This window comes from Hoplias malabaricus, chromosome 2 (assembly GCF_029633855.1).
Source record: "Hoplias malabaricus isolate fHopMal1 chromosome 2, fHopMal1.hap1, whole genome shotgun sequence".
NCBI classification, from domain to species: Eukaryota; Metazoa; Chordata; class Actinopteri; order Characiformes; family Erythrinidae; genus Hoplias; species Hoplias malabaricus.
The window spans coordinates 4,199,261-4,214,260 of NC_089801.1; the positions used below are offsets into that span (position 1 = coordinate 4,199,261).

General features: G+C 43.9%; 1 protein-coding gene across 1 annotated transcript in view; it reads left to right on the forward strand.

Annotated features, from left to right (window-relative positions):
- The window catches only part of nrxn2b (neurexin 2b), an 86,777-nt gene that overhangs the window by 45,664 nt on the left and 26,113 nt on the right, over positions 1–15,000 (forward strand). The window contains 3 exon segments of the mRNA XM_066656621.1: positions 9,068–9,187; positions 10,076–10,457; positions 14,366–14,556. Coding sequence (XP_066512718.1) covers positions 9,068–9,187; positions 10,076–10,457; positions 14,366–14,556 — 693 coding nt within the window.

A 15,000-nucleotide genomic window follows, 5' to 3' on the forward strand; every position in this document is an offset into this window, starting at 1 on the left:
TATAATTAAAAAAGTCTTTCTGTGCGGACCTCCTCAGAGAGGAAACACAAATAATCTCTTCCCCACTTCACAGGTGAAATATATGAAATGCCAAAAACAGTGCAATAAAACACTCTGGCCTTCATAAAAGCAGCGTTCATTTTGTAACTCCTGTGAGTGCTCTGTTACAGCCTGGTCTGGCCTGGAAGTAATTTACACTTCATTAGCATACTTTATTTATTATATCCCCTGTGGGCCTTATGCAATACTTTGGTAGGCTCTGTATTTAGAATACATTAAAATTTTAATGTGCAAACTACAGGAACATATTTATAATGAAGAACACATTGCTCAGAAGGCTGTTCTCAAGAGGGACAATCGACACTACAGCCTTTTACTGTTTGGGTAATATATTGTTAAACGTTTAAAAGTGATGTAGATGGTATTGTATTGTTTTTGAATTGTTAGAACTGTGTTGATAGCAGTCGTGCCCTACAGGGTTAGTGTGTTTTCTGTCCTGACAAAGCCTCGCAAAGCCGTTAGCCTTTCATTTACTGTGACAGATACTTGACTTTCCGATGTTAAACATATTTCATTTTTCTAAACCTCAGACCCCGACCTGCTCAGATCTCCGGCCTTCATCGTTCCAGTCCTTTATCAGCAAAGACAACAGGCAGAGCTCAGTCAGAAGGCAGGCACGAGCGCAGAGCTTCCCTTTAATGGCGTGAGAAATGTTTTTCGGCCCTTTGACCTTCTCCGATCCGACCGGTTGGCTGTTCATGCTAATCAGGCCCCGTGACCTTGCTGCTAGCCCTTCGCCTTTCACTCTTTTGCGGAGGCTCGCTCCACACTGGGTGTGTGTTGTAGCGTCTGCGGTTTCCTCCACCGTCCCGGCTGCTGGATCTTCATTCGGTTTGAGAGTCGCTAATGCGCCCTTGGCCTGCGGCACCATGGCGACTCAGGCACAGCCAATTACCCAGCATGCCCTGTCAGACTTCCGTAGCGCACGGAATATTGGACAGAGAGTGGCACGGGATTCGGTGTGACGTTGCACAACACGCAGCGACCTAGTTAGAAAGACCATCTCTCTCTCACTCTCTCTCTGTGTGTGTGTGTGTGTGTGTGTATCTCACCCTGATTTTCTCTTCCTCTTTCTTTCTTTCTTATTGGAGAGAAGCGTTCAAAAAGAACCGCTGACATGGTTTATTTAATAAAGCCCAAAAAACCCAGGAAACAGACGTTAGTGTTTAAGTATGTATGTCTGTTTTTCCTCCTTACTTTATTGTGTGAAACGAAAGACATGTCACAGCCCCATGTGTTTTGGCAAATTATTGCTGTGGATACGAATCCTTAGTGTATTTGTTTACTTCCTTTATTTACGTCTAATGCCCTTTACGTTGTGTGAATGTTTTATGACGCACGGACCAATTAAAGAAGCTCAACACGGGGATGAAGACATTAAATATTAATGTTGGAGAATAAATACGATGTAAGAGAATCTCTCCATCTCCTCGTTTCTCCGCGGATATACCACTGCTTTAGATTAGACAGTGAGATGTTATGCGATATGACACTCTTCAACAGAAACTGAATAAAGTATTTTAGTTAATAAAGTCCACTACTCCCTCCACTTAAGAAGAAAGCCTCTAGAATCGATATCATATTAAAGATGAAGAAACACGCTGAAGTATCCAGGAGGGTTTCTCCGGGGTGCTTCGAGAATAAATGCAAAGGCTGGAAGAATTCTGGTGCAGTCTGTTATTTTTCTAAAGAGATGAGACGTCCAGAAGCTCTTTATCAACTGTGCAAGCCGAGTGCAACATTAGTTTGGAAGATAGATTCAGTGTCCTCCGGCTGTTCATCTCCTGTGCTGTAATTGAAATACCCTGAGGGGAGAGTGTGGTTTTTGTGGTTACAATGAATTTGGACTAGTGCAGGTACAATTAAAGAGTACAAAGCACTGTAATTATATTTACATCAGGAGGAAAAGCTCCCAGTGAAAGATTCAACAAGGGAGTTCACTCAGTGTAGGAATACATGGCCGCTGAGGCCATGTATTTATGAGGATGCTCAGATAAAGAATAGATCTTTTTTTTCTAGCTCATTTGGAAAGCTGCTGGTTAAATCCAAAGCCTGTACAGGTGTTGCTCTGTTTCACATTGATTACAGCAAAGTGAAAAACACTTAGTAGCGACAGAAATAGACTTTGTGTTGAGTCCAGAATCAAAAGCGGGTGCCTTGTCCAAGTCGCTGCCGTCTTTTTATGTTCCCGCAATCAATTTGCTTTTGAAGGAATATAAAGAGTAACAAGAAAGCTTTAGGATTTCCGAACGTGTTGGAAAAAGATATGTCAGAGCTGTTTCCCACTGCTGCTCTTGTTTTTAACCCCACACACTGCACGGTTTAGTATGCTTACCTGCTCAAGCACACTTGACTGAAATCAACAGCGCTTTAAAAAAGAGCTTCCATGAAGTTATGAACAGCTGTGAGAGCAGGAACAACAGCAGAGTGTGTCTCAAAGGGGTGCACGTAAATCTCCGAGTTATGGGACACAATAGAAGAATGACACCAAGCAAATAATGTGATTAGTGATTATAAGGAGATTAGAAGTGTGTTGTAACTCATTTTTCACGTGAAAATTATTAATATAAAATACAAATATATCTAACTATTTATTGGTGTATTAACTTGTGTAATATTTTACTACTAACCAATTTTATTGACAAATTAGCACATAAATAAATCAACAATTTAATGAACTACCTCAAGGTTTGGTTGTTGCTTGTTTTGACAGAATGGTCATATTCTGTATATGGTAAATATTCTAAATAATGACCAAAATCCCAATTAAAAAACAAGCAAACAAACATAAAAACGGTTTAATCTTTATGTTTAAGAAAATCTGTAATGTAATAAATAAATCATAAAAGCAAATGCTGTTTGGCATGTGATATATCTACTGTAATTTGCCTACATTAAAAAAAAAAACTGTATATCATATCATACACCTAGATTAACATAGTGTGACCCGACGTCCTCTTTTACCCGGACATGTCCTCTTTTTTAGACTTAAAAAAATGCCCGGGCGGAATTTCACAAACGTCCGGCATTTTGTTTTCCTAGAGCTTACATAGAACTTCGAGAAGTTTCGTTCACAAACTAGTCCCGCCCTCCCCTACTCCGTTTGGTTGGCTTGAGTGAGAAGGGGGCGTGGTGAAGTAGCCTAAAATCTTCTGATTGGACGGTCTGACTGTAGCGCTACCGTTATTGGTCGATAACCTTCTCGGTAAACATTTAATTGGTCAGTCTGCACGTCAGTAGTCGTCCACGCCCCACCCCACCCCCATCTCAGATCTGGTCACCCTAATTAACATAAAGTAAAAAAAACTTGACAGTTGATTAAGACACAAACACAAAACCGACGGTTAAATTATTCCAGGTTTTAGGGAGTGACTCAACAGAAAGACTTTTTAAACTAACTACATTATTTTTTTCAGATTTAAATCTTATCGTACAGCATCCGTAAACGTAAAACAAAACAAATGTATATTTCAGTATTTCTCCATTTATTTGATTACTTCTATGGCATTATTTGTAATGTTTTGGACCGTTGTGCGCGCGGGGGTTATGCAGACTGACTTATGCTAATGATGTTCAGGTGTGGAGCTCGCGCTGTGTCCGTTACTGAGTGAGGATTCCGTTTGAGAACCGTTGCTTATTTTTTTAATCTGTAATTTCGGACTAAATTCCTTCAAATACGGCAGGCTAGTCTTCAGGGAAACGCTGGACTGGTTTCGGGGTGGCAGTGTTGAGGAAAGGTAGGCTGAGCGCCTGTGTGAAATAGTTATGATACATTCCGACTACATTTCCGCACAAACAGCGTTGAGTCGAAACAAACGTTCGCCCGCTGTCTAAACGTCGTGTTGAAGTTGTGTTGTGGCGAAAGCGGAACCTTTTTACTTATTTCAAGGTTGAATTAAGACATAAACTTAGCCAACGCGTTTTAACGAAGCAGAACTGGCCTTGGGAGCTCAATCTCGGCGGGTTGAACATATATACTTTCTCAGTTTTTAATTACAGAGTCTGATAATTCAGATTAAATAAGATGACACGATGTCTCTACTCCATACTTTAGGCTATTTCAACATAAAAAGTGCAAAGGGGTACTGACGTTAAATGTGGATTAGTCAATTTCACTGGAGTGCCTCTTTGTCTATTTGTAGTTCACCTACATGGCCACCAGGGGTCATGCGTCCCCTACCCCCCCCCCCTCCCCCAACACAAATACCCCACCAAAATGTCCAGTATTTCCAAACACCACTGTATCCTATTTAAAACACTGTAATTCATACAAAACAACTCTTACTTATTAAATGAATAACGTGACACATCTCCATCACATGAAGTTATTACAAGGGACGTGCGTATGAAACGTGTCTTATTCATTTGCATTGCTACACCCCACTTTAAGAACCACTTTAAGAGTCATGGATCCTCGAGCGGCCAGGCAGACAGCCACAACAATCAGAAAGGCCAAGCCTTTGTTAAATAATTAAAAAGGAAATAAAGATTCTTCATATTTTATTGCTAATTTATTCTAGAAAGTGAATCTCATGCATCTTTATCAGTTGTCCTCATTGGCTAATGGTGCACAATCACTATCGTGTCCATCTGATAAAGAGTAAAACATGGCTCTTGAGATTTGATGGAGTATATGCTATAGATTGTTTGCACCTTAGCAGAAATCCTTTTTGATGCCCTATAGAACCCTTTTCTAGAACCATCTATAGCCCATTAAAAAGGATATCTACAAAATGATGGATTATGTTGTATATTTCTTATACAAGGTCACACAGTAAGCAGAAATATTTTATTTTTAATTAGTTGTAGTTGGATATAATTGAACAAAGAAATAAATATATCACACTCTTAATAACAAGACAATAGCAGCACACATTTGGAGCCAGACTATACACCAGATCAGTAAATACAGGAACTGTGGCAACACATCCCTGTCGTTTTTCAGGGGAAAACAAAAGACACCCTCCATAGACTCATGTAAAATACAATAAACAAATGCGGTCATAATGTTAAGGCTATAGTTATAGTTTACTCACAGTTCAGAAAACCTCTCATTGTCATTGTCCCTTCATAAACGCCCACAGTGTATACCTCGTGAGACCAACATTTAAAGGGCCAGTGCATGAATTGAGCACTGGAAGAGTAGACTCTTTTGAATTTATATTGTTCACTGTGTTGTTAATCTCACCTTGGAATGACAGCTGTGAATAACAACCCTGTCCTTAAATTACTCGAGCACACATAGTCTCAATGTGCTCATCATAAGGTCATTCATACGTTAGTGTACTAACTGAATAACTGTATTCCCTGATTATTTTTGGTCAGGACTAAACACACGAGACCTTGGATCCCTGATTATTGCTATTCTGTTCTTTCCATTGTTCTCTCTCTGCCGTGTTTTGGAGGAAACAGCTTGGGAAAACTTATACATTAAGTAAAATATTATCCAACAGAAGGGCGGCACGGTGGCGCAGCAGGTAGGTGTCGCAGTCACACAACTCCAGGGGCCTGGAGGTTGTGATTCGATTCCCGCTCCGGGTGACTGTCTGTGAGGAGTGTGGTGTGTTCTCCCTGTGTCTGCGTGGGTTTCCTCCGGGTGCTCCAGTTTCCAAAAACACACGTTGGTAGGTGGATTGGCGACTCATAAAGTGCCCGTAGGTGTGAGTGAATGTGTGTGTGTGTGTGTTGCCCTGTGAAGGACTGGCGCCCCCTCCAGGGTGTATTCCCACCTTGCGCCCAATGATTCCAGGTAGGCTCTGGACCCCCCGCGAACATGAACTGGATAAGCGGTTACGGATAATGAATGAATGAATTATCCAACAGAAATAGAGGAATGTATTTGACCCTCAATTATGGCGGTAGAGCAGTTGAGGTAGAGTCGATAATATGCATTTTTCTTGATTGATACTTGTTTTTTTTGTCGAGCAATCAACTTGGTGTGTGTGTGTTTGTTTGTTTGTGTAATTTCATGTGGTAAAACTATCATTTGCTTCTTGGTAAATCTATTCCAAACTCTTATTATTCCTTAGAATCAAACGGCCTGTTGTTGTTACTGTGACTGATGTTTGTAAATGGCTGTGTTGCATTTTAGCACACATGGGGTCTATAATTGACTTATTGCATTATTTTATTTATTTTCAGTCAGTAAAATGGCTGTTGTTTAAAAGGATATTTTATTATTCTGTTGTTTACCATATTCTAATTATAATTGCCACAGTAATCACTTTTCCTGTAATTAGTTTTTTCCCCCACATACTTCTTTATGTTTTCTAGGTCTATCAAGGTCTTGCATCACTTGAGTTGCTTTAATATTTAATGTATACAACTATAAACTCCTAATGTAAAATGCATATATTTTAAGCTTACTTATGTCTCACTGTACGTGTGGGAAACGTACACTAACCTATAGGCTTGTTGAATGTTACTCTGTAATGTTACTCTGTAGCATTACCTTTGCAAACTTCAGGCCTCATATTTATGATATTTCACCAACTGAGGATTTTGGCAAACAACTTTTTTTTGACTGTCTGTGAGGAGTGTGGTGTGTTCTCCCTGTGTCTGTGTGGGTTTCCTCTGGGTGACTGTCTGTGAGGAGTGTGCTGTGTTCTCCCAGTGTCTGCCTGGGTTTCCTCCGGGTGACTGTGAGGAGTGTGGTGTGTTCTCCCTGTGTCTGCGTGGGTTTCCTCCGGGTGACTGTGAGGAGTGTGGTGTGTTCTCTCTGTGTCTGCGTGGGTTTCCTCCGGGTGAATGTCTGTGAGGAGTGTGGTGTGTTCTCCCTGTGTCTGCGTGGGTTTCCTCCGGGTGACTGTGAGGAGTGTGGTGTGTTCTCTCTGTGTCTGCGTGGGTTTCCTCCGGGTGAATGTCTGTGAGGAGTGTGGTGTGTTCTCCCTGTGTCTGCGTGGGTTTCCTCCGGGTGATTGTCTGTGAGGAGTGTGGTGTGTTCTCCCTGTGTCTGCGTGGGTTTCCTCCGGGTGACTGTCTGTGAGGAGTGTGGTGTGTTCTCCCTGTGTCTGCGTGGGTTTCCTCCGGGTGACTGTCTGTGAGGAGTGTGGTGTGTCTGTGACTGTCTGTGAGGAGTGTGGTGTGTTCTCCCTGTGTCTGCGTGGGTTTCCTCCGGGTGACTGTCTGTGAGGAGTTTGGTGTGTTCTCCCTGTGTCTGCGTGGGCTTCCTCCGAGTGACTGTCTGTGAGGAGTGTGGTGTGTTCTCCCTGTGTCTGCGTGGGTTTCCTCCGGGTGACTGTCTGTGAGGAGTGTGGTGTGTTCTCCCTGTGTCTGTGTGGGTTTCCTCCGGGTGACTGTCTGTGAGGAGTGTGGTGTGTTCTCTCTGTGTCTGCGTGGGTTTCCTCCGGGTGACTGTCTGTGAGGAGTGTGGTGTGTTCTCCCTGTGTCTGCGTGGGTTTCCTCTGGGTGACTGTCTGTGAGGAGTGTGGTGTGTTCTCTCTGTGTCTGCGTGGGTTTCCTCCGGGTGACTGTCTGTGAGGAGTGTGGTGTGTTCTCCCTGTGTCTGCGTGGGTTTCCTCCGGGTGACTGTCTGTGAGGAGTGTGGTGTGTTCTCCCTGTGTCTGCGTGGGTTTCCTCCGGGTGACTGTCTGTGAGGAGTGTGGTGTGTCTGTGACTGTCTGTGAGGAGTGTGGTGTGTTCTCCCTGTGTCTGCGTGGGTTTCCTCCGGGTGACTGTCTGTGAGGAGTTTGGTGTGTTCTCCCTGTGTCTGCGTGGGCTTCCTCCGAGTGACTGTCTGTGAGGAGTGTGGTGTGTTCTCCCTGTGTCTGCGTGGGTTTCCTCCGGGTGACTGTCTGTGAGGAGTGTGGTGTGTTCTCCCTGTGTCTGTGTGGGTTTCCTCCGGGTGACTGTCTGTGAGGAGTGTGGTGTGTTCTCTCTGTGTCTGCGTGGGTTTCCTCCGGGTGACTGTCTGTGAGGAGTGTGGTGTGTTCTCCCTGTGTCTGCGTGGGTTTCCTCTGGGTGACTGTCTGTGAGGAGTGTGGTGTGTTCTCTCTGTGTCTGCGTGGGTTTCCTCCGGGTGACTGTCTGTGAGGAGTGTGGTGTGTTCTCCCTGTGTCTGCGTGGGTTTCCTCCGGATGCTCCGGTTTCCTCCCACAGTTCAAAAACACACGTTGGTAGGCGGATTGGTGACTCAAAAGTGTCCGTAGGTGTGAGCGTGTGATTGAATGTGTGTGTGTGTGCCTGTGTTGCCCTGTGAAGGACTGGCGCCCCCCCCCCAGTGTGTATTCCCGCCTTCCGCCCCTGAACTGGATAAGGGTTACAGATAATGAATGAATGAATAATCCCCTTGTCTTACCGATTTGCCCCAAAACAGATGGATGTGAATCTGGATGTGAGCTGTTTTGTGGTAATTAGACAATGCTGTTTGCAGGTTTAAAACATGGCAGTGTTTGCTGTGTTATGCTCGCTGTTGCTTCAAATATAACAGTAAACACTTCACATTTGCCCTTATGTTACTGCATTATACTCTGAACCTCATGGCAACTAGAAACGACACAACAGACACAGAGAGAGAGAGAGAGAGTATGAATAACTACCAGTGATTTCTTAATTTACTGTGAATTCTCATGAGCAGTTTACCATCAAATCCCTCTCAAACTTATGTTGTGATTTGTAATGAGCATTGTGTCTGCCAAGTCCTGCATGAACTCCCAACCTAACACTGTAAACATAATTTAGATACGTAATGTCTGCTATAGAGTCAGATCTGGACTGAATGTGGAATGCTGTGTATTTGTAAATCATGACATTTTCAGGGACACTTGGTGGTATAAGGTTTCTTTGAAGGAATATTGTTTGTGTTTTTTGAGTGTGTGCGCACATGTGGCCTCCTATTCAGAAAGCTTTTTTTTTTTTTTTTTAGGTGTGTATGTGTGTGTGTGTGTGTTATTTACGTTGTATATATGCACACCGGTATTCTCCCTTTCAGAATGTAAGGCACTATTGCAGTGTATTTGTGTGTCTTATTGTCTGTACGTCTCTGCTTGACTGTCATCTCCTCCTGTAGGTAAAGGTCCTGAAACACTCTACGCTGGTCAGAAACTCAACGATAACGAGTGGCATGCAGTGAAAGTGGTGCGCAGAGGCAAGAACTTGCAGCTTTCTGTGGACAATGTCACTGTGGAAGGTAAGCTTTACTTTGTGTAGGGTGTCTGTGTTTAGTGGCTGCTCATAGTATGATGGCAGTCGCTTGAAAATATTGATCAGAACTGAGTCGAATGTAAATGTACATCTACCTTCTTTGGAGTAGGAGCTGTGATTATTGCACAGAACTCAATGTTGGTAATATTCCAGCGCAACATAAAAGACGTTTATGTATTTTACCCGTACTCTAGTTTAAGGTCATGTGCGGGTCGTGTACCTTTAACTAAATGTTTATATCTCTGTTGAAACTTTCTGCTCTTGAAATATTTATCTATCTAAGTCTAGAAAAGTTTTAGAAAGTTTTGTTGTATTTATGATTTTGTCAAATAATACTAGGAACAATTTTTACCTTAATATTACAGCTTCAGAATTATCTTAATGCTCCACTGAGCTATAATAGGGAGAATAGAACCTGTGACGTTGCTACAGCACTGCAGGAAATGCACTATGTAACCCCCCACCCCGCTTGATTTCAGGACATTACTCTCTGCAATTACACTAAGAGTTTTAAACAGTTAAGTGAGACTTAATTTAAACTGGAGTTTGAAATGATCATCAAGATGTTGCTAACAGAAGAGAGTGGATAGTTCACATCTGTTCCATATTTTTTTTTATACAGTTTCCGTATCCAGTATTCCTGTTCACACTACTGTTCATAACAGTTTTAGTAAATGACTCAGTGTCTTTCCAAAATAAGAAACACATGCGCAGAACAGGGACGAGCTGCTTCATCCCTCCTTTAGCCGCTAATGCTTATGATTCATTCAGAGAGGGATGAATCAGAGGGTTACGGAAGCGTCATCATGAAACCTCTCTTTTGAATTTCGCTTTTTTACTTGAACAAACTCTCTTTTTGTCTCTTCTCTCGCAGGTCAGATGACCGGTGCCCACACTCGGCTGGAGTTCCACAATATCGAGACGGGCATCATGACTGAACGACGTTTCATCTCTGTCATCCCCTCTAATTTTGTTGGGCACTTGCAGGGGTTGACAGTCAATGGCGTGCCCTACCTGGACGAATGCAAAAACGGCGACATCTCCTACTGCGAACTTAACGCCCGGTTTGGAATGCGCCACATCATTGCTGACCCAGTGACATTTAGGAGTAAAGGCAGCTATCTAGCGCTAGCCACGCTACAAGCGTACGCCTCCATGCACCTGTTCTTCCAGTTCAAGACCACCAGCTCTGATGGCTTGATCCTCTACAACAGTGGAGATGGAAGCGATTTCATTGTAGTAGAGCTGGTTAAAGGGTGAGTCTGATACTGGCCATACACAATATATCAGCAGCAGTAATGTATTCATTGATGAATGGGGAAAAGTTCAATTGAAAATGCAATTAATACTGACATCTTGGCTCCACTGTGAGAAGTTTGGTATATGTTCCTCATGTCTGCATAAGCTTCCTAAAGGAGGAGTTGGAGGAAGCTCCGGGGACCAGAGATTTCTGGGCTTCTTTGGCTTGCCCTGTTGCCTCTGCGACCCTGAAATGGATCAAGTGGATAAGACGAGATGAGATGAGTCCAGGGAATTTGATTTGCTGTGTGAAATTGCCCGCCAGTGTAAGTGTGTGAGGGTCCCAACCACTGGAGGTGTGCTTGTAGTGTCAGTCCTTAGTCTGGATGAACAGGAGAGTCGCATCAAGAAGTGAATCTAGCTTAGCACTAGTCAAGTGGAATATGTGGATCAAGATTGTCAAAAGACAATCAAGACGAAGATGAGTATTGTAGCCAGCGATTATTTGGGGCACTAGTTGTAGACATTTGATTAAAATCATCCATCCATTAATTCATTATCTGTAACTCTTATCCAGTTCAGGGTCACGGTGGGTCCAGAGCCTACCTGGAATCATTGGGCGCAAGGCAGGAATACACCCTGGAGGGGGCGCCAGTTCTTCACAAGGCGAAACACACACACAATCACTCACACCTACGGACACTTTATAGTCGCCAATCCACCTACCAACGTGTGTTTTTGGAGCGTGGGAGGAAACCCACGCAGACACAGAGAGAACACACCGCACTTCTCACAAACAGTCACCCGAAGGAAACCCATGCAGACACAGAGAGAACACACCGCACTTCTCACAAACAGTCACCCGAAGGAAACCCACGCAGACACAGAGAGAACACACCACACTCCTCATAGACAGTCACCCGGAGGAAACCCACGCAGACAAAGGGAGAACACACCACACTCCTCACAGACAGTCACCCGGAGGAAACCCACGCAGACACAGGGAGAACACACCACACTCCTCACAGACAGTCACCCGGAGGAAAGCCACGCAGACACAGGGAGAACACACCACACTCCTCACAGACAGTCACCCGGAGGAAACCCACGCAGACACAGGGAGAACACACCAAACTCCTCACAGACAGTCACCCGGAGGAAACCCACGCAGACACAGGGAGAACACACCACACTCCTCACAGACAGTCACCCGGAGGAAAGCCACGCAGACACAGGGAGAACACACCACACTCCTCACAGACAGTCACCCGGAGGAAACCCACGCAGACACAGGGAGAACACACCACACTCCTCACAGACAGTCACCCGAAGGAAACCCACGCAGACACAGGGAGAACACACCACACTCCTCACAGACAGTCACCCGGAGGAAACCCACGCAGACACAGGGAGAACACACCACACTCCTCACAGACAGTCACCCGGAGGAAACCCACGCAGACACAGGGAACACACCACACTCCTCACAGACAGTCACCCGGAGGAAACCCACACAGACACAGAGAGAACACACCACACTCCTCACAGACAGTCACCCAAAGGAAACCCACGCAGACACAGAGAGAACACACCACACTCCTCACAGACAGTCACCCGGAGGAAACCCACACAGACACAGAGAGAACACACCACACTCCTCACAGACAGTCACCCGAAGGAAACCCACGCAGACACAGAGAGAACACACCACACTCCTCACAGACAGTCACCCGGAGGAAACCCACGCAGACACAGAGAGAACACACCACACTCCTCACAGACAGTCACCCGGAGGAAACCCACGCAGACACAGAGAGAACACACCACACTCCTCACAGACAGTCACCCGGAGGAAACCCACACAGACACAGAGAGAACACACCACACTCCTCACAGACAGTCACCCGAAGGAAACCCACGCAGACACAGAGAGAACACACCACACTCCTCACAGACAGTCACCCGGAGGAAACCCACGCAGACACAGAGAGAACACACCACACTCCTCACAGACAGTCACCCGGAGGAAACCCACGCAGACACAGAGAGAACACACCACACTCCTCACAGACAGTCACCCGGAGAAGGAATCGAACCCACAACCTCCAGGTCCCTGGAGTTGTGTGCCTGCGAGACCTACCTGCTGTGCCACCGTGCCACACATGATTAAAATCATTTTTAAGGCAAAAATTCCTCTGCCGTACCCAATATTTACCCAAAGTGTTTCCAGTGGTTCATCAATGGAAAAATAGTCTATAACCCAACTTGACCTTAAGTTGGCTCAGTGCAATTTGTATGTACTGTTATCATTACAGTAAGCCCATTGTAAAATGTGATAAAGTGTGGGGATCGGCTGCACTGAGGTGTTAATTATTCTTAGCAATCTGTGATTTCTAGAGGGCACAGCATTCTGATATCCAGTTTGTTGGAGGAAATTTAATGACACATACACAGATGATGAATCACTTATTGATGTGGGCTGTTTAGTCAGTGACTATGGGCCGCAGTACATCTTATATCTCATAGGTGTATGAATCACTGCACATAGCTTTGCAGTTGGTTCTGTTAATGAGATACTTTCCTCTTCTCCTCGTTGTGGTTTGATTATCGCACTTGTGGGCAGTTTCCATAGCCAGCTACAGAAGTTTTTGCATTATTTCGCCAACTTTTCTACAGTTTATGTGAGCCCAGACATGGTGTATATTTCAGCAGATAGCTGTTTATCCTTCCAGCTATAAATCTATTGGTTCTTTTATATATTTATGACATACATGTCAGAGTGTGTTGGCCAACAGTGGCACATTAGAGAAAAGAGCAAAGCTTACTATTCGTCCAGAGAACATAGGTTGTTGTCACTACACAAAAGAAAGAAATCAGTTTTCTCCCCCTAAAGGGTTCAGATCAAGGAAGGTGAAGCTGGTATGATATTTGATAAACACTGCAGGTTTAAGCCTGCTTTTATGCCGCACAGGAAAAGGGTATGATTGCGAAGAGGAATGTCACCATGTTGCGAGGCCTCAGGCGAATGAATACTGCAGTCATTCCATTCAGCGGAGAAACAGAGAAAGCTACAGTTTTTAAAATTCAATCTAAATACTATCGGGCAATGTTCTTGGACACCCTACGGGTTCTTGAAATCGATTTGTTTATTTCATTATTTAATATTTTTCTATTGATTGATATACCTGCATGACTGAAAATGCTGTTTACTTGTTGCTCACCACCTGAATCCCAGCTGAGAACCCCATTTCTTTCCTTCATATTTTCTGTTTTTTTCAGCCTTTGCGTTGTTGTATTATTAGTATATTTCAGGTGAATAGGTCGTAGAATGAGAACTGCATTCTGTAGTGTTTTTCAAATGGTGACAAGGGGCTGGACTTTGCTTTGTCACTGTTTTTTTTTTGTTTTCTTTCTGTTGTTTGTGACACAGAAGCTTTTATGAGAGAACAGAACAAAACGGGCTCTATTGGGAGCAACACAAACGTTGCCTGGTGTCTTTCTGTTTGAAAGAGCGTCAACATTCCCATCCAGCCACATCTTCCTGACATATTCAGAGCCCAACTCTTCACAAAGCGTTGAGACATTTGAAAGTGTTTGTTTTCACAACTGACAGGTTTTCTTCCTTTATCCTAGAAAAAATAAAGCAAATTCTCTAAATACCGAACTGTATTTTTCCCTGTTTTTTTCCCTCTCCTTCCATTCCTGAAGTCTATTGCTACCAGTCTTCAAAAGAGGAATGTTCTTTGAGACACCATGACTGAACACATCAAAAAATGTGACAGCAAACGAATGATACAGTGATGTTTTTAAACGCAGCCTGACATGCCTGTCCTCGTAAATCTGTTTTTTTTTTACCTCTATCCTGGAATAACCCCATGTTTGTTTGTGTGTATGATCCGTGAATACTCGTGTATTATTGTTTCAGGTACGTCCACTATGTGTTTGACCTGGGGAATGGACCCTCTCTGATGAAGGGTAACTCAGACAAGCCGTTAAATGACAACCAGTGGCACAACGTGGTGGTTTCCCGCGACACCAACAACATGCACACACTCAAGATTGACTCCCACACCGTCACCCAACACTCCAACGGAGCCCGCAACCTGGACCTTAAAGGTATGTTCCATTCAAGACGGGAGCATGTATTTTCAAGGTTTTGCACCAGTGAAGTCAATTACCACATTTAAGATATGTAGCAAATGCTTATACCTAGCGTCCACAAAAGTGTGTCCACTATGGGCCAGCACGTCTAGTCCATCGTCCAAAGATAACCATAAACTAATAAACTGCTGAATTCACAGTAGAAACACCTACAAACACAAAGAGATTACAAGGAGGTAAACAACAGTACGGTGCAGTAAAGTTCAGTGTAATTCTGTATACAGTAAGAAAGTAGCATTTATAAAGAGAAAGGGAAGATTCATGACTTCCTCAAATATTACAGGACTTCATTTAAGACTGAGGACTCATGTTAAGACTTATAAAAATAGACTTTCATAATGTTAAACTGAAAACGGGTTGTCGTCACACGCACCATTGCCTTGCTCAAGCAAGTCGGAC